The sequence below is a fragment of the Dysidea avara genome, chromosome 3 (assembly GCF_963678975.1).
Source record: "Dysidea avara chromosome 3, odDysAvar1.4, whole genome shotgun sequence".
NCBI lineage: Eukaryota > Metazoa > Porifera > Demospongiae > Dictyoceratida > Dysideidae > Dysidea > Dysidea avara.
The window spans coordinates 26,277,316-26,301,497 of NC_089274.1; the positions used below are offsets into that span (position 1 = coordinate 26,277,316).

The following is a 24,182-nucleotide window of genomic DNA, read 5'->3' on the forward strand; positions in this document are numbered from 1 at the left end:
TAATTCTTGAGTAAGGGAGCTGATAGCAGAGTCGATGATGGCGAGTGTGGGAGGTGCAAGGGATAAGAGATTGGTTGCAAGGCATATTTATCAAGTTATTAGATATCTTATACATCATTGTAGCTTTTATGCATGCTCTTCTATTTTGTAGACTTTTCCATCCAAGGTTGTTAATAAGGTTAGTTACACTAACAGACCAAGAGTAACTGTTCGTAACAAATCTACTTGCACGCCTTGAATCTTTTCCAACATTAGGATATCTTTTTGAGTATGGGGATCCCAAACTGTGCACGGATATTCTAGAATTGGTATAACTAAGGATTTGTAACAGGATTCCTTGATGTGGGGTGGACAGGATTTTAAATTTCTATGCAAAAATCCCAAGACAGAGCTTGCCTTTTTGGAAATATTGGTGACCAGTTCAGTCTCTCATTAATGGTAATTCCTAGGTATTTAACTGATGAAACTTGTTTTATAGCTGTACCATCCATTCTATAGGTTATGGTTAATGGTGAACGTTTGTTTGTGATGCAAAGAAATTCGCACTTGTTAAAGTTAAACAGTTGCCAATCCTTGGACCATTTGACCAGTCTGTTGATGTCATCCTGGAGAAGGTTTTGATCATCTCTGGTTTCGATTTTGCGATATAATAAGATATCATCAGCATATAGTTTGATTTTGGAGGCTATATTTAGGGGAATATCATTTACAAAGCATAAAAAAAGGAGGGGGGCTAAAACAGTTCCTTGGGGGTACACCAGATGTTACTATGGAAGAATTGCTACTTGTGCCATCTATTGTTACTTTTTGACTTCTATTATAAAGATAGTGCTTGATCCATGACAAGAGGGGGCCTCTGATCCCATAATGTGATAGTTTATTGCATAGTCTGGAGTGTGGAACTCTATCAAAAGCTTATGAAAAGTCCAGAAAAATGCAGTCCATTTGTGCATTATCATTGAGGCAGTTGACTAAATCATCTATGGTTGTTATCAGTTGAGTTTTTATGGCATCAATTCTGTTACACAGGAAAGGTGTTTTAAGGCTGCACCACTTTTTTACAGCTTGGCTGTTTTGTGTGGATTTCACTTCTTTTGTACTTTATAAGGCCAGCGTATGGCTGACTCTGGGGTTTGTTTTTACTCACATTTTCTTCTTTTCTATATACAGACATAATGATGAATATTGAACACAGACATATAAATATATTATAGCATTGCATACTTCACTGCAATGTAATACTCTAATAGAGTGCACATATTTTTTAGGATTTCTAATAGAGCAAACATATTATGTTCTAGAACAATCTAGAACTTCCATTGGTAGGGCTTTACTCAAGATTTGGTAATAGTATTGTAATACTCTAATAGTGTGCACATTTCCATAATTACATGAAGTGTGCTGTGTGTCAGCTTATAAAAAACAGCAAAAATTATTCAGTTTTGTTGGTAGTTCGTTTCCCCTGTAATCTCTGTCTTTTAGCTGGTATATCCTCAACCTCTGCATCATCACCCCTAAATACAAAATTTATTGTATATATCACTATACACGCATGAATACACTGTCAACCTTTTTCTTGGTACTGCACGAGCTTTAGGGCCCCAGTTAGCTTGTGGGTTTTCAGGAAACCTTGACAGCTTAAGTGATCGTGATTTTGGATTAGCCCCTGCAATGACCGAGAAATTTGCTTCAATCCTAAATAAGCATAAAGGAAGCAAATGAATGATCTACCTGTGTATTTACAAATGTATCTTACTTTGGCTCTATAGACAAGAGAGCAGAAGTAATAGTATCTTTTTTGATGGCTTTAACAGGGTTGCCTTTAACCTGACAAGTAGTTTGATCGTGAATACTACAGAAAATCAGTGTACCAACAAACTCACCCAGCACCTCATGATGTCCCAGATGACATGATGAGGAGCATCAGTTTTGATGGAGTTAGCAGAAGCATGTGACAATGATACTCTGTAACCAAGTGACATTATGGCCGACCTGAATGGACACAGTACAACAACTGATACTAATATATGTACCACCCATCAATGCAAGCAAGGGTTACAATTGTGTATATATATACTACTCACCTTATGGCTAGCATTTTGGGACTATTACAATGTAGTTTCCCACACAAGTGATCCAGTACATAGTATAATGGGACATCTTGTAACTCCTAGAAACCAGAATTACAGCGTATAAATGAATACTCACTAAACATTATGTGCAGGTATTCTTATCAATTATTACCTCAGAGATGACATTCAGCAAGCCATCTATCCTCTCAAATGTCTCGTACTTACTTGACTCCTCCTTGACATCTGCTAGTAGTCCATTCACAAACTCTACATCATGCATTGGCTCAGACCAGATGGGTCCTCCCAACTATACAGGAACATACAATAATAACATTTACACATATCAAACCTTTGTCAAATGAAGCCGTAATCAGGTTCTCTCTGTCTCTGTCTCTCTCTCTCTCTATATATACTCAGTTTTACCCTTAATTCTGGGAATTGTACATTACAATGATTTAATATATCCTTTTCACAACCAAACAAGTTGATTTTTAACAAGTTGAAGTTGAGCTACTTCTAAAAACCAGGCTAGCCGACTCATCTGGAATTAACTATAGACAGTATATGCTACTATGAATTAACCAACTATGTATTACTATTTTACAATAGGGTAGTTTTGGATTGTGCAATAATATTATTAGCTAATTCTCGTATTTCATAATTCATGAAATATTTGTAATTCGTTCAATTACGTTGCTATGCACTGCTAAGGAAGCGTTTGTTAACAAACCGCTTTTACCAACATATTACGCACAGAAGTATCTTCTAAACTGTTTTATAGTGTGACTAACGTGTTTTTTTTCCCACACATTCTCTCGACAAAGCCTCAAAGCTGCTTTTCATTTTTGTTCGCGTACGTAAGGGATATGCCCCCTTTCAATTCGAAGCGATAGGCTATTCCTGGTAGTGTACGAGGCCTGCACCATTGTTTTTCAGTTGCTAAACGCCTGAAAACCTCAAGGGGAAGGTAGTCTGAGGAAAGTCGCCACACCTGTCGCTGAAAAGAAACCACCTCAGAGCAAAGTTCACCTGTGCAGAAGTTTAATACAGACTTCATTTCACTTTTACTTCTTACGTAAAAACTGCTTTTACCATTATTTAACAATTTTGCTCACGTGGGTGCGTACGGACAAACATAGGTAGATAGGTAGGTACACACACACACACACACACACACACACACACACACACACACACACACACACACACACACACACACACACACACACACACACACACACACACACACACACACACACACTTTTACGAAAACAATTTCAGTAAACCAGGTGAGCGCCCACAGCCGGCCAAGTGGGCACGCGCCTGGTTTAAAAACCTTGTCATTTCTTTTCCAATACAAAATGCATGTATTTTTTACAGAGAACACAAAAGTACAATCTTGAACACCTAGCACATTACACAACAAAAGAAAACCCTTGAATTGCCTTATACAATGCTTCTGTTGTAACACTACGTACTGCAGTGACATTTGATTAAGGCATAATGCATGATCCAGGTGGGCAAGCCCCAAAAGTACAACCTGTTGCCCTCTACCAAATTTGCTAAACTTAGTGTCACCGACATAAGAATCTACCTGTACTAACAGAGAAGGATGTGAAAACTTTGTTTTCCCACTGTACTTTACGCACCTGAATACGTAATTCAGGGTCCTTTTCCATTTTGTCTCAGCACAAGGCCTTATACATACATACATCCCTCAACCCGCCTGTCATCAAGGATTCCAACTGTTTCCATAAACTATAGTATGTAGAAGTTATGCTGCCTTGTTTACAAGATGGTATAATTATTAAAATGGGAAAAACCTATGTGGAATCTGGAAATTTGACGAAAGTTTTGATATTATGCATTCATGCAACATATCTATAACACAAATAACTATTATCAGGCAAACTACAGTAAGAAATCATTCCTAGCACAATATGCTTTAAATACATATTGTACAGCCATCTGAAACACAAGTTATCAGTGGCGGATCTAGGAATTTTCAGAGGGAGTTTCAAGTTTTCAATAGCTGTGATCCCACTTAGTAATAGTCCAGCCGGGGTTGTTAACTGAGTCTTATAGCTCAGTAGCCTATAGCTACAAAGATCTATAGTGAATCATAAAAATCACTTGTTTCATTGTTGATCCAGGCCTTCGCAGAAAGTTTTGAAGCAAAACAGCACTAAATCGATAATCATTTTTAGAGGCGCTTAACACGCTTCAATGCCGTAATGCCATTTTTAGTGATATCAAAGGTGAAAGCATGAAGTTTGGCCAGAAGAAAAGGTCCCAATGTAATACACTATGCAGAACTGTTGGCGATTTTATCACTCACATGAATCGTAAATAAATTAGGGGCGCGTGCAGTTTTCAGAGGGGGTTTCAGCTGAAACCATTGCAACCCCCTGTATCTGCCACTGGTTATATAATTTGAAAGAAAGTTTCAAAGTCATCTTTAAGCTAGACAAAGATACACATCTTAAAGCAACAATTACTGTTTGCCTCTGAACTTGGCTAGAAAGTGAATTTTCATATTGTGGCATCACTAATGGTGACTGTGTCCCCAGTACAGCAATGTATACACTGTGATAGCTAATTTAGTTTGAGAGAAACCAAATATATTCACACATGTTTGAAGCAATGAAAACCAGTACTGTGCATTATTTAGAGTAGACCTTACCTTGAACACATGTCCACACTGGTCGCACTTTCTATCCACAGGAGGACCAGTTGAAGGAGGATACTTTCTTCTGCAATAACAATGACACATCATGTAGCAAGTACTATAACAAGTGTAAGAATTAGAAATTTTATATTCAAGCAGAGATCACAGGAATAAAAAAAGCAATGAATCATCTGTACCGGCAGTTATGCCAGTGAACATTTAATTCTTATAGCTAGTCAGTAGTATAGCCATAACTGAAGTTGGAATTAAATAATATAGCTGCATCATCAATGCTCATATAATCACGTGATTACTAGTTTGATTGGCAAGGGTCTGCGAGATAATACCGGACCTGAGAATAAATTCCAGTGATTTTTTCTACTAGATTATTTGCTAGTGTGTTTTTTATCCAGCTTTGGTTGTCATTAACACTGTTTCAGTCCGTTTTTCAGCAGTTTTCGTCCTGCTAGTGTGCTACATTTGGAGTATGCCGAAATATCGACGTAAGAAAAGGCAGCAAGCGCCGTATGCGAAAAGAAGTGACACACAGACACAGGAAGAAACTGGAGAGGACAGCTGTGTGTGTTCTAAGTGCAGTAAGTCCGTTGACCAGATACTTCAGTGCGAGAGTTGTTGGAACTGGTACTGTGGACCCTGTGAAAATCTGTCTGAGGAAATACTGCAGGTTGCTCACTTCAAGTGCCTGCATTGGTTCTGTTCAAAGTGTGAACCTTGTGTGCTCAAGTTGGTGGATAAAAGCAAGCCCACAGGGGTGGAAGAACAGGTTATTGCCACTACAGTAGTTGAACAGATCAAAAGTGTTATTCAGGAAACCAGAGAATGTATTAAGAAAACAATTGATGAGGCACTGAGTAAAACATCCAGGAGCGGTATTGCTGATAATATGGAAACTAACATCCCACTTACATCCAGCACCAGCAATGGTAACCCAACTTCTGATGTCATATCAGCCTTTCTAAGTGAAGAAAAAGAGAGAAGTAAGCGACGTTGTAATGTTATTGTACATAATGTGGAGGAATCCTCTGCGGAAAACAGTCAAGAAAGGAAGGAGTATGATATCAGCACCATATCGTCAGTTTTTACTAAGCACTTGGGTGTCAAGGCAACGATTGTGAATGCTTATCGTATAGGCAAGAAACAAGAAGCTGGAGGAGTTTCTAGACCTAGATTAGTTAAAGTAACTGTTGCCTCAGAACATGAAAAGGCTTTGCTGCTCCGTAACTGCACTAAGCTTCGTGATAAGAACAACCCAGAGGAAGTAAAAAGAATTTACGTTACACCTGACTTGACTCCGAAAGAGCAACAACAGAACAAAGCCCTCCGATCACAACTTTCCGAAATGAATAAAGAGGGTAGAAAGTACATGATAAAAAACGGGAGGATTGTGCAGAGGGGAACCTAGTTTCTTCCCTCTGCACAGACCACAGTTTAAGTAAGGACATAACAAATTTTAAACTTAAGTGCTTGTCAACCAATGCAAGGAGTATCACAAACAAATTTGCTGAATTTCAAGTTTTAATTGGCCAACAACTACCTCATCTAATTGCTATAACTGAGTCTTGGTGTTCCAGTTGTATTGGTAATGCTGAAATACATCTCGAGAGCTATAACTTGTATCGTTTTGATAGATTAAACTCTGTTGGTGGAGGAGTTTTATTATATGTTCACGAATCTTTACCTACAGTGATGTGTGACAAGTTTATGGAGAGTTCTGTTGATGATTCTTTGTGGTGTATTGTATCCCTACCAGACAGTAGCCAACTTCTTGTTGGTGTGATTTACAGGTCACCCTCATCTAATGAGGACAACAATAGTAAACTTATTGATGTGATCAGTAATTTATGGTGTTACAAAGAATGTTCTCATGTCCTCTTGATGGGGGATTTCAATGTTCCAAACATTAATTGGCAGGAGTGTATCTGTTCTCAGAACTCAGATACTTTTGAATTTAGGTTTTTAAACGCAACTTTAGACAGCTTTTTATCGCAACATGTATTGGATCCTACTCGTCAAGTTCCTACCCAAAGATCTTCCATCTTAGATTTAGTTTTTACGGATGACCCTAACTCAATAGATTATATAGAACACTACCCTCCCTTGGGTTCTAGTGACCACGAATGTTTGGTTTTTGATTTTAAATGCTACACAGTTCTTCCAAGTTGCGAGGAAACCCCACGCAGGTACAATTATTGGAAAGGCAACTACTTGGCTATGTGTGAAGAACTGGATAATATTGACTGGGATGATTTACTTCAACACGACTCTATTGAAACAAATTGGGATTTATTTAAGAATCTGATGCTATCACTTTTAGACAAGCATGTTCCTAAGGTCGTAAAGAAAGTCAACACAAACAAACCTCCATGGTGGTCAAGCCGTCTTTCTAAAGCTGTAAGAGATAAACAGTATTTGTATTCACATTTCAAGTTTACAAAATCACCATTGGATTATAGTAAATATACTTCCCAACGAAACCATGTGAAATATTTGATAAGGTCTGCTAAAGTCAAGCACGATGAACTAATGATGCAAAGGTTTAAATCTAATCCTAAGATGTTGTACAGTTATGTGAGAAGCAAAAGTAAGGTGCGATCTAGAATTGGTCAACTGGAAAAAAGTGATGGAACTCTCACAACTAATGACAAAGAAACTGCTGGTGTTTTGAGTTCTTTTTTCAAATCTGTATTTACTGTTGAAGATACCTCTGCTGTTCCAAACTTTCCTACTAAAGTAAACACTACACTGAATGATATTTCATTTACTGAATCTGATCTATATAGTGTGTTAAAATCTTTGAACCCCAACAAAACTCCTGGTCCAGACAATGTGCACCCCCAGCTTTTAAAGAATTGCGCACATAGCCTGACAAAACCACTTTTTCTGTTGTTTGTCCAATCATTGAATAGTGGTAAACTTCCTAAGGAATGGAAAATGGCGAATGTTACACCTATCTTCAAGAAAGGTTCCAAAACTAGTGCAAGCAACTACAGGCCAGTGAGTCTAACATCACAGGTTGTCAAAATCCTAGAATCTTTAATACGCTCAAGGATAATGCAGTACTTAGAAGATAACAACATTGTCACACATTGTCAACATGGTTTTGTTACTAAGAAATCTTGTTTCACAAATCTTTTGGAGACATATGAAGATTGGACTCTTGCACTAGACTCGGGTCATGGTATTGATGTCATCTACCTTGACTACAGAAAAGCTTTTGATTCTGTGCCTCACTGCAGACTCGCTCAGAGGTTGGCTGGCTATGGTCTTGATGGTAAGATTTTAACATGGTTGACTGATTTTCTTTCGGATCGTTTGCAAAGAGTGGCTTTAAATGGAGAGGTTTCTGAATGGCTGGAGGTGACTAGTGGAGTACCACAGGGTTCCGTACTTGGGCCGCTTCTTTTTGTTTTGTATATAAATGACATAGCTGAGGCCATACAATGTGACTTGGAAGTCTTTGCTGATGACACCAAACTATACTCGATTATTGAGACTATTGAAGATATTCTTAGGCTTCAGCAGGACTTGAATAATGCCCAGGAATGGTCAACACTGTCTCTTCTAAGCTTGAACATTGACAAATGCAAAGTAATGCACATCGGAAATACATTAGCTTCTAATTACTATGTGTCAGATTCAGCTAGCCTTACAAATCTAAGTGTAGTCGAAAATGAGAAGGACCTGGGTGTTTGGGTGACCAACAAGCTGGACTCAAGTCTCCACTGTCAGAAGGCTGTAGCAAAGGCGAACATAGTTATTGGGATGATAAAAAGAACTTTCCCGAGTATGTCAAAGGATCTTTTTCTGTTTCTATACAAAACTTATGTGAGGCCTCATCTGGAATACATTGTGCAGTTGTGGAGCCCTTATTTACTTAAGGACATAGACATGCTAGAAAAGGTGCAAATGAGAGCAACTAAGCTAATTAAAGGATTCAACGGGCTTCCATATTCAACTAGATTACAAAAACTAGAATTGTATTCACTTTACTGCCGACGCGAGCGAGGAGATTTGATTGAAACTTACAAGATATTAAAAGGGTACTATGACATTGAATGGTCTAAACTGTTTACGTTGAATACATCAAATACCAGAGGACATTCTTTGAAACTCTTTAAGAAGCAGTGTAGAACAAAACAGAGATTAAATTTTTTTACCCAACGAGTTGTCAACATTTGGAACTTACTCCCACACCATGTAGCATCCTCACCCACTATAGCTCTTTTTAAACAACAATTGGACTGTTATTGGAAACAACAAGGACATGGATATGAACAAAGGCCTAGTGCCTAAGCATATTTTTGTATTTTAGTGTTGTGTGTATCCATTATCAATAATAATAATAATAATAATAATAAATCATGGACCTTCCTTTGTGTCCCAATTTGCAGTAATACATATGGCTTCAGTCACATGAATCATTCATAATTTCCATAGTAACTGAATTGATTAGCAGAGGTGCTTCTCATTCTGCAACACTGTATAATAGGTGGAACATAGCTAAAAGTGAAAATGGAATAGCCACTTTGTTTTGTACACTCTGTAGTAATTGATAGTCAGGGCACACGTTCAATCATACAATTAATTTTTATAATGTATCTGATTCTTTGACGTGGTATGCACTGGTTCACCAATCATTTAATTATGTTACAAAAAAGTGAACAAACAAGTGTATGGAAAATTTACATTTGAAGTACGGATGTCAGTGAAGAAATCAAGCACTTAGTGTTAGCCAGAATCAAGTCATGCTTGGCTGGAGGCATCAGGCAGTCAAATTATCAGAAAATTTAAGTTTAAAAAAATCACAGAAACTTGTCAGGTGATACTTTTGGGCAGGAGTCCAAACCTCCATGATCTCTACCAGGAGCACATCGAATCCTATGGACAAGGGAACATGTAACTCTGTAAACAGCAAAATTCAAACATGGTTGTCGTGTACTACAATAAGTGACTTATAAAATTTTCTAATTAGGATATTATGCGGAGGCGCATGCTCGAGTACATCACATTTCCACTGCGACGAAGCGAAGCTATGGAAACTAAGTTCAATGGCACGGCAGAGGAATAGTAGCACAGGCTTAGCAGGACAGTCTTTCTATAGTCACTAATCACGTGAAATTACTCCAAGTGACTATTCCAAGCTCTACCTTCCACTCAACGATCTTCCTATCGAAGCAGCTTTACACAAGACGATGGAGTAGCATCCCATTCGGTGTATCCCTGTTGCTCGTAAGGTTGATAACTCACTACTCATTATGTATACACTGTACTAGTTTTATGCAATGAATAAACACATTATGGTTCACACGTACATACTGCTTTTTATTTAAAGATGAGAAAGATCAAAGCAGAACCCATTAACAACAAATGGCAAAACACCCATCAGAGAACAGGGAACATTTCTGATACAAGCCTATGTACAATGAAAAGGTACAGAATGAAACATCTACACTATTTCTCAGTCCATAACATAAGTAGAGGACTATGTTAGTAGTCCAAACAGAGTTGCTAGTGCCGCAAGTAGATGTAGTGTTCAACTGATGGCTTCATTAGCTGAGCAGCTTAATATTCCACAAAACAAACAGCAATATGAAACAACTTCTGTGGGTCTGAAAAATACATGCTATTTTCAATTATGTAGCAAGTATACCATATAGAAATCTATGCATATCATTTCAACAGAGGTCTGTACTAATATTCCGATGGCTGAAATCTCGAGCAGTTTTGAGTTCATGAGATGGGACCAGCAGTGCCTTGCATCAATTACAGACGGCACTGTCTGTCTGTGCACTTAGATTGATCTACTTTACTCATAGCTGAGGTCTTATACCACTCAGGTATGCATTGTGCTGTATCAGTCTTCCAATTTCGTCCACTTGAGCTATTACAACTTCATAGCTGTACTTTATAACACACAGCTATACAGAACTATGCAGCTAATGTGTTTCAGTGTCCCACACTTTACCACAAAAATATCCCACACTTCATTGTATTCTTACAGTTAAAACATCCATTGTAATATTGTTCCTGAACAAGATAGCTTTGTTTAGTAAGAATGACTACTACAAACAGTGGATTGAATTGGTTGTCTCTACTGTGTTTGGGAATTGTGTTTGTGGGTGGCTGGTATTTCCAGTCATCACTGGTTGAAATGAGAGAACAGCTTGTGGCTCAACAACAAGATCAGAAGACACAAATGATAGAAGCTATTGCACAACAGAGGATAAAAATTGAGGTATATGCTGAAATAATACAACAACTCAAAGAAACAGTCAAGGAACAAAACAAACAACTTAACCTGCTACAACTACAGATTAACCAACATCAACCAACAGTGAGTTGGCTTATACCAGTAACTATGTACATTAGTAACTCTATATGTATTTGCTATAGAGTAATGACCAGTTCACCAGTGAACCTCTCAATACTAACTATACCACAAAACAACATACTGTAATGAAAAGATCTACCAGTACCACTGAGAAAACACTAGAAATCCTTAGAGGAAGAGATGGTCGAGATGGTAGGGATGGAGTACCAGGTCCCAGGGGACTGACTGGACCTAAGGGAGACACAGGAGCTGCTGGTCCTAAGGGAGAAGGAGCAGGTGGAGTGGTGTATGTGCGTTGGGGTCATAACTCTTGTCCAGACACTGGAGCACAACTAGTATACTCTGGCAGAGCTGGTGGGTCATTCTGGACTCACAAAGGAGGTGGTAGTAACCCACAATGTCTACCACTTGACCCAAATTACCTTACAACAGTTAGTGGAAGACAGACCAGTGCCTACATGTATGGAGCACAATATGTGCTAGCTAATTCATTTGTGGCGAATTCGGATTATACAGATGTTCCATGTGCTGTTTGTCAGATTCCCACAAGAAACACAGTTTACATGTTACCAGCTAAGTATACTTGTCCAACAGGCTGGACTAGGGAATATTACGGCTACTTGATGAGTGAACGATACACACATCATCGATCAACGTTCTCCTGTGTAGATTACAGCCTCACACCAGTAGTAGGTTCAAACAGACCTGATGATGGCTTCTACTTTGTTCCAGTAGAAGGAGTGTGTGGATCACTTCCATGTCCTCCTTATGAAGCATATAAAGAACTTTATTGTGCTGTGTGTACCATGTAAATAATTAATACATACTTTGCCATTCTTTATTACTTTGTGTTATTGTATTGAATAATTGAAGTGGTTAAGTGGTGCATAGCTGCTAATTGTTCTAAGAGTTACCAGGATGGTGTAAGCTTGCATGGTTTTCTGCCAGATGCTTCGCTGCCATTAGAATGGACCTGGCAACTCATAGTAAATAGAAAGGACTGAGCAACCACTCAGTTCTTTGCAGCGGCCATTTTACGAGTAACTGCTTCAAAGAAGATACTACTATAGCAGCACAATACGAAATTGAAATAAAGAGCACATCTAAAAACAGATGCTGCGTTCTTTGTGCAAATCCCAGTTCCACCCAATCGTCATCTGTCACAATAATTGTCTTCAATGCAGGAGAGCAATGTTCAAGTCGTAAGTGACCTGGTGAGGAAATAATGTCCCTTCCAGAACAAAAACAACATAATGAGAAAAGAGAGTGATCTAGGGTAATATAACTTCACTTTGCGCATGCACGAAGGGACACTCCCCCTTTCAATATATAGGAATTCACTATTCCTAATAGCAAGAGTAAATAATAAATTTACTCTTGCTAATCCAACAACTGAATATGTTACTGTATAATACTCTCAATAGCAGCTTGACGTATTATATTGAAATACGTCAAGCGATTAGCCAATAGAATTAGTATTACACTTGTCTGTCAAGATCCCTTGACAAAAATTTATGATACTAATTTGATTGGCTAAAGTAGTGTCGTGTGTTTATATTAGAAGTAAATGTCCGACTTGACAACTATTGTTACCATAGTGATAGATGCCACAAGATATATCACAATATGGTTGCTTAGCAACGGTTACTAGGTAACTGTTGCTAAGGTGAAAGTCATTTTGAGATCACGGCAACGGTTACTAAGTGTGATTGGTCTTTTGCAATGGTTATTTTCAATTTCTGTTGCCTAGCAACAGTTGCTATGGTTGTCAGATTAATTTGCAATAGGATGGATGGCCACGGTATTTGGGATTAATAGTTCTCGCATTGCAAACAGGAAGGAAATAGTGCTCGGCTTTGCCTCGCACTATTTTACTCCTTCCTGTTTACAATGCTCGCACTATTAATCCCGAATACCACAGCCATCCATCCTATTACATAATTATATTATTTGCTTGAATATAACACTTCTTATTGTTTTACTGTGATTTAACATCATGCACTACTCCAGCTTGTTACAGTACTTTTTATCGATGCGCTATGGTCCCTACTCTAGTTGAAAATTCCAATTTTTTTAGTGTACTTGTTTGTTAACTTTTTTTTGTAAATAATTTTATTATGACTGGTGAACCCATGCATACAGCATCTGAAATGGCGCCGCGCGCCCCAGCTATATCAACTATTGTCTGAAAAGTGAAGTATCCAGTACGCTTCACTGTCGGCTATGTTCAACCCACTACACAGCAATACAAATCAAGAATTATTTGAAAAGCACCTCTGCAATCAAAATAGCCACGATGAAAATTACGGACAATTTCCATTTCGAAGGGAAGCTATCATGTGCTACCGCCAAATCGACACCTTTCCCTGTCAGCAAAGATGAATGGGACACAAAGGAGGACACCGGTAAGTCCACGAAGAATGCATTGTACGTACTGCAGTATGCCAAAAGGCACCTGTCGGGCCGAAACGACATCGAACAGAAATCAAGCCTGTAGCCTTAGCTGTTATCGAGTTACGCTTGTCTGAAGGCATTAGTCAGTTACTTACTTAGTCAGTCAGTAGAAAATTCTGTTGAATAAAAAATTTTTAAAATTCCGTAGCAACTTGTTGAAAGTGTTTCGGGTCGATCTAAAAGCTTGTTTGGGCTTAATTTTTACCTCACCAATACTGCCTCATCATTGTCAGGGAAAATTGAGCTGGTTTTTGGGTAATGTTATTTTGTGGGCCACGCCTACTCCTTTGTGGTCCCTACTATACAGTTACTATCGTACTGTATGATAACATCTTTAAACAGGTGTCTTTACAGACCTTCAGCATTTGTGCTGTAAATGTACAGCCAATAAATAAAAAGTAAATGCACTTCAGTTATCCAAACAATTCACCATATTAATCTGACAAGTGAATGTGTTACAATAAAATACTCTAAATAGCACCTTGACATCAAGTGATTAGCCACACAGTCATTTGGTACTTTGCCATACATTTGTTCCAATAGTAGCAGTGCAATTAATTCCAAATCAGCTTTTTTCTTTTCTTTTTGTAAATTGAAGTAAGAGCCAATGAAATTAAAAAAATCACAAAAGCCATTTAAGTGTAACAAAAGTGATATAGCTACAGAGATGGGGTAATGTGCTACGCAATATATATTACAATTTGTGAGTTAAAGTAATATAACATGTTACTGTGCGAAATGCAGTAATGTAACTTAAGTTACTTTTAGAAACTATTAACTTGTTACTAGTAACGCGCAAAGTAATAATATTACGTAACAAGCAAGGTAACAAGTTGTGATAAGTGTGATGTAATGAGTAATACTAGGATTAACAATCATGGCGCCAGTAATGCATTACAAATGGCTTTTGTACTGCTATTTACTATCCATTAAACTACTCAGTGATCCATTACCTCAATCCATTAACCTTTCACCTATATTAAAAGATGCTGCCAGGTCCATTGGACTGATGCATACCATGTGACTACACAGACTATTGCTATTAATGCCCACTGTCTGTGTGAAAACATGTGGCTTGTGTGCATATATGCTGAAGTGTTAATTTAATTCATAATATTAAAGTACGTGAAGTTACTTGCACTCAGTAACTTTAAAATTTATAGCTAATAATATTAAGTTACATTTCACAAGTAACTTAATATGTAATATTATTAAGTTACATTTTAAGTAATATGTAACTGTAATATATTTCATTGTGTAGAAAGTATTATGTAATATATTTGAAAAGGTGACTTCCCCAACACTGTATATATAGCTAATAGGGTAAAAACCATCTAAGTGCAACAGCTAATATTGCACCAATTAGATTAAGAAGCCTTTAAGTGCTGAAAGAATGATGCAATCATCATCACACACATTTTACAGTAGCCAAAATGTGTCACATACATACCTTTTACCCTCTTCTATCTTTTTGCCAAGAGGCTGCAGGTGGAAACTCTCACATCCATTGCAGTGATAAACCATGGACAATTTGCTACAGAAATGAACAAAATGCTCATGGTAAGATGGACCTACTGCAAGTGTAAATCAAAAGGCTACATTTAATAAATACCATAGATTGGGTTATAAAATTTCCATGTGATTAAAGTCTGGAATGTTATAATTTCAAAAAGTCAAGGTGCATACACCAAAATAGTTTTTTTAACATGCAAAATTATGAATGTCCAAAGTTACTTCTGCATGCTCGCACAATATTGTTGAACGAGACTAGCTACACAAAAACAAAGTACGTATGTACATATGCATGTACTGTATATGACCGTATAGAAGCCCGGGCGTTTATTTCCTATAAATCATTTTTGACCCGGTGTTTAAACGAGACCAGTGTTAATTTGGACCCGGGCGTTTATTTCTTACTAGCCACTCGATGAGAATGACAGGTGCCAGTACAAGTACCTACTAAATACAAAATCCATATCCCATCACGTATTTGGACTCCTCTGCTGGGTGAAACATTGGAAGTCGGGTGGAAAGATGACAATGACCACGATAAATACGCTATGGCCATCACCAGAAGAGAAGGCATAGTCGAACAAGACAAGACATCATAAGACTGGTGACGAGATAGTTAGCAGCTGACACGAGTTTAGAACCCCTTTCAGTGCATATCATTAGCACCCCGGCGTTTAAATGAGCCCCGGCATTTATTATGACAGTCCCCTAGCTGTACCCGGCGTATATTTGAGCCCCTGCATGTATTTGAGCCCGGCTTTAATACGGTCATATACGGTATGTATACGGTATGTATGTATGTATGTATGTATGTATGTATGTATGTATGTATGTATGTATGTATGTATGTATGTATGTATGTATGTATGTATGTATGTATGTATGTATGTATGTATGTATGTATGTATGTATGTATGTATGTATGTATGTATGTATGTATGTATGTATGTATGTATGTAAGTATACAGCTAACACGTACAGTCACTTGTGCTGCATACAGTGGAACCTCAGTTATCTGACCCCTTGGGACCAGGGGTAGTCCATATAAGTCTGAAAGGTCCATGTGTCTGAAACTGTGTATAAGTAACCTTAAAATAGCATAAAGACTTTTTCTTTAATATTAGTATTTCAACTACCCTAATAGAACAGTCACTACTCTAATAGAGCAGTCATTTCCGTAGTTTGGTTAGCCAAGAATCCAGATAAGTGGGGTCCGGATAACTGAGGTTCCACTGATACTGAGAACACTACGAGAAGGACCTCTGCAATTAATCCAGTCACAGTGGAAACTCCTGTTACAAACGTATACAGAAACCATCATATGGTGCTACCGTAAATTGACACTTTGTGCTGTCAGCAAAGATAAAAGGGACACAAAGGGGGACACAAAGGAGGACACAGGTAAGTCCATGAAACATGTATTGTACATACTGCAGTATGTCAAAGGCAACTGTAGGGCTAAAGTGACATTGAACAGTGAAAAATCAGGCCTGCCTTGAGTTATGCTTGTCTGAAGGCATCAGTCAGACAGGCAGTCAGTAGTTATGCAGTCAGTAGAAAATTCCACTAAATAAACATTTAAAAAGTAAATAAAAATTGTAGCAACCTATTGGAAGTGTTTCAGGTCGTACTGAAGGCACTTTTGGGCTCGGTTATACCTAACCAATACTGCCAAGGCAAAATGAATATATTGTTAGGCTGGTTTTAGTGGCCAGAAAAGCCCAAAACCCTAACCTAACCATCAGGAGCTCATAGGTACTGCAAGGCACACAAGTACTTAGACTCATCATGGCTAAACCAGTATCAAGAGTTTATAATATACAATCTTACTACTTTATATTATGAACTCTTGCCAGTATCATAAACAGCTTGAAGGTGATGATGCAATAAACCACTGAGCATTAGTGAATATAGGATGAATACCATAAATGGACTTGAGATTTACTTGAGGTTTAAGTAATGTTGAAACCACTAGTATCACGCTCCTTCACGCTTATAAGCTCCTGATACTGGATTTTTCAAAGGGAAAATTTTTGTGGGTTGCCACCATCCAAAATTTTGAGGGGCTTCTTCAGGGGTTTATAATACTCAAATGATGCCATTTTGACCAATCCGCAAATTTTGAGGGGAAAAATTCTTGTGGCCAATCTGCAAAAATCCCTCCCTCCTCCCCTTCAAAAAAAAAAAGCTATATGGTAGCTTGTACAGGTGTACATACGCAAAACAGGATATCCAGCTATAGCAGTCCTAGCTTATGTTGCAATCTAGGTCACTTCTATTTAATAGCTATTAATAATTGTGATTGACAACTCGCAAACTATAGTGTAGAATGTTTTTTTGCAGTAGAATAAATTATTTTGTTAGCATCACTACATTTAAAAATTTTTACATGGAAATTTCCCAATCTACGATACCAATGAAGCAAACATGTAGCATATTTCTGTACATACATGTGTACATAAGTAATGCTATTAGTTCACAATATTTATCAAATAGTACGGTAGTACTGTTTAAATAGGGATCCCCCAAAAATAACATGCACTGCCTAAAATGCTGCCTTTAAAAATCATCCTAGAGACATCTTGAGCAACGAAAATCACCTTTACAGAATATTAGTCCATCTAACATCAAATATACCATTAAAAACAAGAAAACAGTTACAGGCGGCCAGATATAGAATTAAAAATATATATATATCTGAAACTCAAAAATTTTCATCTGTCTGCCTGACCATGCCAATGTAGAGAATTTCCCACCGAACTATGCTGTAATACCATCATTCATCTCTTGTTTCACTACTTTTATTACTTGGATCCCTACTTTATTTTTAAATTGATAATTTTTTTAATATACTTTAATGTACTATAAAATAGAACTTTCTGTATAATTTATAGCAGAAATCTTACCTGGGGGTTCTCTTCACCAGTGCAGGACTTGTGAATACACGGACAAACACTCTAACATAAAAATCCACTGAACAAGACAAAAGAGGTATGGTATATCTATGGTAACGGTTGGCATGCGACTCCAGGCAAGCAAGAACAATTCTTAGTGCCTATAGCCAGGAATGATATTATAAATACACACAGTAACTTTCTACCATTAGTTAGTACATACCATTTCATGACAGTAACGTGCCTTCAGTGACATACTACCATATTTGGAATGACTGCTGTCAGCATGATTACCACAAAGAACACTCATGTCAGTGCAAGTGACACAAAGAAGTCCTAGAACAGTATCAAGTAAGTACATATGTTGTTGTTTGTAGTAAGTGCGTATTGCGTGCATGCGTGTGCACGCGTGTGTGTGATGTCAATCTCCCTGTGGTGGACACCACTTGCTGGTGGTATGGTTAATGGCAGCACCCCTGTCCCTGACTATACCAGGTACATTCAGGGTTTCCTCATGTTGGTCTTGCAAGCCAACTACAAGGGTTATATCATGCAGACACATAATGATTTAGTGGAGGAAGGGAAGCCTTTACTTCAGGTCCAGCCTAAGTCCCTACTATTGTTCTTTGCCTATCCACCCTTCTGAAGGTCCTCTTGCACAAAAGCCTGTAAATGTTACTCAGCATCCCATCCCTCACATAGAAGGTTGGGACAGAAATGAAAATCAATTCTCTAGTGGGGATGAAAATTGATCCTCGGACAAGCAGAAGTGTGTGTGTGTGTAGTGTGTGTTTAGTGTGTGTGTAGTGTGTGTGTGTGTGTGTGTGTGTGTGTGTGTGTGTGTGTGTGTGTGTGTGTGTGCGCGTGTGTGTGTGCGTGAGTGTGTAGGCACACGCGCATGCATAAGTGCATAGTTATATACACAAAAACAGCATACTCTTTAAAGCAAATAACTGTCAATTACACACACAGACACACACACACACACACCTCCATCAGAAACTGCTTGCAGGGTTGCATCAAGAAACTGGCTAGGCGTGCCATATGGATCAAGATCAATAACATCAAAACGTTTCTCCGGTGAGCTGCGGTGCTCATACATCAGCATGCTAGGAGAATAACAATACAAGTTTTTTTTTACCCATGAGTCAAATAAGAGAAACTGCATACACATGTAATCTGTAATTTACTTTGGTAAATAGACAGCTAAATTACATTTGACAAAACAAACTATGGCAAATTCAACCAAAATTGATAATCTGGTGCCAAAGTCAATTGGAGGGTTAAACTTCAGCCAAAATCTCCCTCACTAAATGTTTGCTCTGTACAGCAGGCAACTTCAAATTTTTTCTATTTTATTTTATTTTTACAGCAGATTACCTGAACTCAAAACACAAAAACACACACTACAGTATCTGCATGCATACATACACTACATACACAACTACACAAAACACACTTCAACATAACCTACCTAGCATCATTGTAAGACGGCTTAACCTTGTCACCAACTTTATTGTGTTCAATGTTCCTCACCATGTTCTGATATGCTGCTCGGCTGTAGTCGTTGGCAACGACTTTCTCCACACCAGGTACCTCCAGAGCATAACGTATTGACCTCAAGCCAGAGGCAGCAAGAGCCTCCAGAATGTGCAGACCCCCTCTGGTAACATGCCACTGGGAGAAAACAAGAGCATTATCAAAGGAATAGTTTGCGCTTTGAACTGTGTGTACACAACCACATGTAAAAAGCATCTATTAGCTATCTACAGACTGCATAGGTACTCATCTCCCATAACCTTATGCTGTCTCTGCACAAAGCTGCCTTTCTATTATACACTAGTCATTTACTAATTAGACATTTAGTCTCTGCTTGCTCCAAAATTATACCAAGGGTTTTACTCTAACGCTAAATGGTGAGGCCAAAATTAGCTGTGAAAATAACTTTTTGGTAAGGAAACATGCAAACCTTTTACATACCTTTATAAAATGGTTGATAACTCGATGGTGGTTACTCCTATCACCTTGCAACAACTTCCATTCGATTCATCGTTAAATTTTCTATCAGGCCATATATGACTCACGTGAGTAATTATAAACCCACAATCGAAATTAAACACGTAGCAAGAATTTTGAAACACGGAAATGTGACTTGTCGCTGTTCATCGCTTCATAATAGGTAAGCCACTGTAGTTATAGTATTCATTTAACCTTGCCCAGTGAACACGCTTTTAATCAATGTGTATTTGTAGGTTAAGTTACCCCTCCTAGCGTCGCCAAGCATGCCAATATTCTGTAAACACACATTTCCATAAAGTTCTCTGCGGGTTTAAGGGTTAACATGTTGTAAAACACTCAGTGCTCTATGTTTAGTGAAGTCATGCATGGTACCTTTTGGTTAACTGTGATTCCAAACCAGTTAAGCCTTTCATCTAGTAATTTAAAGGTACTGGATATGAATGTCCCACATGGTCAAGCAGATTTTCACTATTAATTGGCTTTTGGTCTACATACCAGCTATTTAAAGCAGAAGTCTAGTTTTCGAAAGTAAAACAGACTGTAAGACCAGGTGTCCTACAGATCTTCAGCACTTGTGTTGTAAAGCCTTTGAAATGCCAGAGATATACATATACACCTACCATATGGAGTCCAGTTTTCCATGGTAGCCATTATTGTAAGAATCAGTTTGCTTAATTCCCTTTATAAGCAGTGGCAATTTTATCTGTAAAATCATTACTCCGTGATATCTCAACTCAAAAGAAACAATCACTATGGCTCTTGCTATAGTCAAAACTTCATACAACACAATGACTTTCTTAATTATTTCTCCCAGCAGAGCAACACTTCTGCTCATCACAACCAGTATACAAGGTGTCTATCTTCAATGAAATGCTAGAAAACTACCAAAGGTGACTAAACAACAAGAACCACAAGACACTCAGTATCCAGGTATAAACTACAATCAAATTACAGCTACTGTTACTATAACAAGTTTGAGGGGAATCAAAGCGGATTTTGTGTAATGCGTCAATTCAAAAAGTCTCTCATTAACAAATAACAAATAGCGTTACCTTTTTAGACACTTTAGACTTCACTTCACCAGGTGCCTCATTGGCTTCTTGTTGATCTTGGCCATCATCACAAACGGGTTGGTCAGGTGGTTGATCGTTACCATCAACAGGTCGATCAGGTTTCTGATCTTCAGTAATCTCAGATGGTGCAGGTGTGACTTCTGGTATCAATTCTTCTTCAGTCTTGTCACTGGGACGCTTCTCCTCAGATGGCCCTGGATGTCACACAATGTCACATGATACAACACAGCCACTTACAGTTGTACGTTGTCCAAACTTGTTCAAACAACCCTAGCTATAAGCCAGTCTGTTTGGTAAGCAGCTAATAGGTGGCTTAGAGAATTTAAAGAAGCATATACAGTACAGTGTCCCTGAATAATGTATACTATTGTAGTTATGATCAGCCAGAAAATGTATTTGTCTAAATGTGAATAGGACATTCCTGTCTTAATGTGACACTAATGATAGAAACTGAATATAACAATCAACACAGGAATGTTTCAGTAGATGCTTTTAAGATGTTGTTCATATATGCAGTTTGAAAGTTTACACTTTGTGCCCAAAATTTACTAATTGAGGTGCACAATTTGTGGCCAAGTTCTCTATTGGCTGGAATCACTGCATCACAAAATAGCCTCTATGGTTTCCTAAGCATGCAGCCCCCCACACCTCACCGAACACATTTGTAGTGCAAAAATATGAAGACAGTTACGCTAGTGCACCTATCATTAATGTCAAGCCCCACTTCCTATGAGTCCCATATATCAACTGCCTTGGGGCTGGGACTTTTAACAATGGCAGTAGCAATAAGTTGACCAAATCCCATGTAACACATAGTAAGGATTTTAATCATACCTCACCCTGGGGTAATACAGGGCATTTGACAATTCTAGTAACCTCAAACTCCCCAGTATAGTGGCGCTGGTCAATAGATAAGTGCATAGATCAAAACTGAAAACCAAAGTTATATCAAAACATGTGTTTATTGTAAACAAGACTTGTGTATATTGCACATCACCTGGGATACCTTTTTTCTTTCTGAAACTGTTCGATTTCCAGTAGCATTTCGCGTAATGCTTGATAACTGCAATGCTGCAAAAGTTATGATATTTTATTATTGCTTTACAACACCAGATGTAAGATTACAGAATTGAAATGATTGTACAAAAATAGTGTGGTGGTGTTGAGGGTCAGATGGCAACATGTGATATACACCGTGTAACTCCGTAAACTAATGCACTAACTACCTCAGATCCCTGTTAAACTCTTGTACGGGATTGTAAAATACTTGATTGGTCTTGGGGAACAGAATAGTAGCCGCTCCCTCCGTGATAGTGTCAAATTCTGCGCCCTGTTCACACATGGCGCCAACTTGTTACATCACTTCCGGTCACCATTCGATTGTGGGCCCAGTATTGTAGAAAACGTGACTCGCGGTTCGTTCATTTCTTCGATTCCAACAGTAGTGCAAGAAAGACATGGACGAGCTCACACCTGGCCAGGCAATTTTCAGATACATTGTCGTCAATCCCATCGTGTATTTGCGAGCCGCTGGAGTGGTAAGAAATTGCATGATGTAATGTTTGATTTAGCATCCTTACTGCGGTTCTTTTCTTTTAGCTCTTCTCCATAATTGTGTTTGGCTGTCTTGCGGACAAGTCGTATTCAGATGAGACGGATCATTGTTTGATAAACGATTCGGATGCTTGTAATCTCGGTGTAGGGGTTGGAGTGGTAGCCATGTTGATGTGTCTGGCGGCCTACACTAAAGACTTCATGTACGCCTTTATGAGCAACCACCAGGTGAGCTTGGGAGGATGTTTTTGTGTGACCCAATTCTACTTCACGGTTGATTGACTTATTGTGTTTGGTGTCTAGCTGCATGTTGTACTTTGAGTTTCTGGCAGGGGATTACCCACTTAACAATACATGTTATTTCTTTACTCTACATGTACTTTTTCGGAGTAGGCATTTTGGAATCCACTAAACTTGTTACTGGCCTGGCCCTTAAATAATTTTATTTAAAATTTCATGATAAATGTTGTAGAAGTATAGCCAGCTATCTCTATGTCTGTTACTTGCAATGTGTCCATATTTGTAGCTCCGCAAAATTCTGTTGATTGTCGATGCTGCTGCATTTGGTGCATACGGCTTATTATGGTTCATCACGTTTATATACGTTGCTGCTGAGTGGGGAGAAGTGTCTTCAACAGAGAGAGATACTTTTGTTAAACTATCTGGTGGCAATTCTGATACCATCCAGGCAGCCATTGCCTTTTCCTTCTTTTGCATTCTTGTATGGGTAAGTTAATGGTGTGTACATGTGTCATGTAGCACGTGCGCATGTGTATGTGTGTGTGTGTGTGTGTACATGTGTAGTTTGCATGCAGTATAGTGTATTTATGTGCTTGTGCACCCTTTATATTTAAGACAGCCAGTGGTTTCATCTTAGTAAATTATATATATCCTGGCTCAGGTCGTTGAGCTAAATGGGAGGCTGCCATATATTGCAGTATAGTTTGGTAGGGGATCCTTTTGTGGTAATTTTGGTATGAAGATACTTTGCTTCACAATTAAATTTGTCAAATTGAGTTTAGAGTGATGAAATACTTGAGGTACTGATTATTTGCATTTAAACTTTTTCCCCTCCCAATCTACAGGGGAAGGGCTTGAACACCAGACCACTCTATAGTGTACTGTAAGAAAAATTACGACAGTTCCCCTATAACATTTTCCACCGTGTGATAAAGTGTTTCATGCAAAGTGATACTGATTTTTCTCCTACAGGTGGCCATATCAGTACTGAATGTATTGTACTACTTCCGATGGATTGGGTGGCCGTGTGTAGCAGCTGGATCAATGGACTATGGCAGTGGTTATGAATCCATCCCCGGCTCATCTTCTCATGGGGGAGCACCTCCTAGCGACGACTATCAGCCACCAGTTTACTAGTAGTGTGTGTGTGTTGTCACTTCTTTAGATGAACTTTATTGTAATTTTCAATGTCTTGCACTTCATTTAAATATTCCTCCAAGTGCTTTCTTTCATGCATTTTTTGATAGTCAATTTTGTTAATGCAGTACTGGCAAACAATTAAATTTGTGCAGTCACTCAATGTAGTAGTAGTAATGATTATAATCACTTGATAATCCTAAAAGT

At 38.3% G+C, this 24,182-nt stretch overlaps 3 protein-coding genes across 4 annotated transcripts; 2 read left to right on the plus strand and 1 right to left on the minus strand.

The window, feature by feature from the left end:
* Positions 1 to 1,340: 1,340 nt before the first annotated feature.
* LOC136250509 (tRNA (guanine(26)-N(2))-dimethyltransferase-like) lies at positions 1,341 to 22,422 on the minus strand. 2 transcript variants are annotated; one of them, XM_066042727.1, is made up of 15 exons: positions 22,271 to 22,422; positions 22,051 to 22,115; positions 21,024 to 21,238; positions 19,427 to 19,629; positions 18,943 to 19,061; positions 18,176 to 18,288; positions 17,965 to 18,113; positions 14,997 to 15,080; positions 4,756 to 4,825; positions 2,245 to 2,379; positions 2,085 to 2,170; positions 1,884 to 1,992; positions 1,757 to 1,827; positions 1,570 to 1,695; positions 1,341 to 1,514 (listed from the first exon to the last, which is right to left on the minus strand). In XM_066042727.1, exons 1-15 carry the CDS (start codon positions 22,384 to 22,386, stop codon positions 1,433 to 1,435), a joined length of 1,743 nt encoding a protein of 580 aa, XP_065898799.1. In that variant the 5' UTR covers positions 22,387 to 22,422; the 3' UTR covers positions 1,341 to 1,432. The 2 variants fall into 2 exon arrangements, with proteins under 2 accessions (XP_065898799.1, XP_065898798.1); XM_066042726.1 differs by having other exon boundaries at positions 22,042 to 22,115.
* Positions 10,757 to 11,937, plus strand: LOC136250530 (uncharacterized). Its single transcript, XM_066042748.1, has 2 exons — positions 10,757 to 11,095; positions 11,155 to 11,937. The coding sequence occupies exons 1-2, from the start codon at positions 10,817 to 10,819 to the stop codon at positions 11,902 to 11,904; spliced, it is 1,029 nt and encodes a 342-aa protein (XP_065898820.1). The 5' UTR covers positions 10,757 to 10,816; the 3' UTR covers positions 11,905 to 11,937.
* LOC136250545 (synaptogyrin-1-like) lies at positions 22,406 to 24,138 on the plus strand. Its single transcript, XM_066042763.1, has 4 exons — positions 22,406 to 22,582; positions 22,644 to 22,826; positions 23,125 to 23,325; positions 23,811 to 24,138. Exons 1-4 carry the CDS (start codon positions 22,502 to 22,504, stop codon positions 23,973 to 23,975), a joined length of 630 nt encoding a protein of 209 aa, XP_065898835.1. The 5' UTR covers positions 22,406 to 22,501; the 3' UTR covers positions 23,976 to 24,138.
* The last annotated feature ends 44 nt before the right edge of the window (positions 24,139 to 24,182 follow it).

Coding starts and splice junctions, on each gene's coding strand:
- LOC136250545 (XM_066042763.1), top strand. CDS start 22,502: ATGGACGAGCTCACACCTGGCCAGGCAATTTTCAGATACATTGTCGTC. Junction 22,583..22,643: donor ATTTGCGAGCCGCTGGAGTG/GTAAGAAATTGC, acceptor CTTTTCTTTTAG/CTCTTCTCCATAATTGTGTT. Junction 23,326..23,810: donor TCTTTTGCATTCTTGTATGG/GTAAGTTAATGG, acceptor TTTCTCCTACAG/GTGGCCATATCAGTACTGAA.
- LOC136250509 (XM_066042726.1), bottom strand. CDS start 22,386: ATGTGTGAACAGGGCGCAGAATTTGACACTATCACGGAGGGAGCGGCT. Junction 18,114..18,175: donor CACGTTACTGTCATGAAATG/GTATGTACTAAC, acceptor TCCTGGCTATAG/GCACTAAGAATTGTTCTTGC. Junction 1,828..1,883: donor GGGACATCATGAGGTGCTGG/GTGAGTTTGTTG, acceptor ACTACTTGTCAG/GTTAAAGGCAACCCTGTTAA.
- LOC136250530 (XM_066042748.1), top strand. CDS start 10,817: ATGACTACTACAAACAGTGGATTGAATTGGTTGTCTCTACTGTGTTTG. Junction 11,096..11,154: donor TTAACCAACATCAACCAACA/GTGAGTTGGCTT, acceptor TATTTGCTATAG/AGTAATGACCAGTTCACCAG.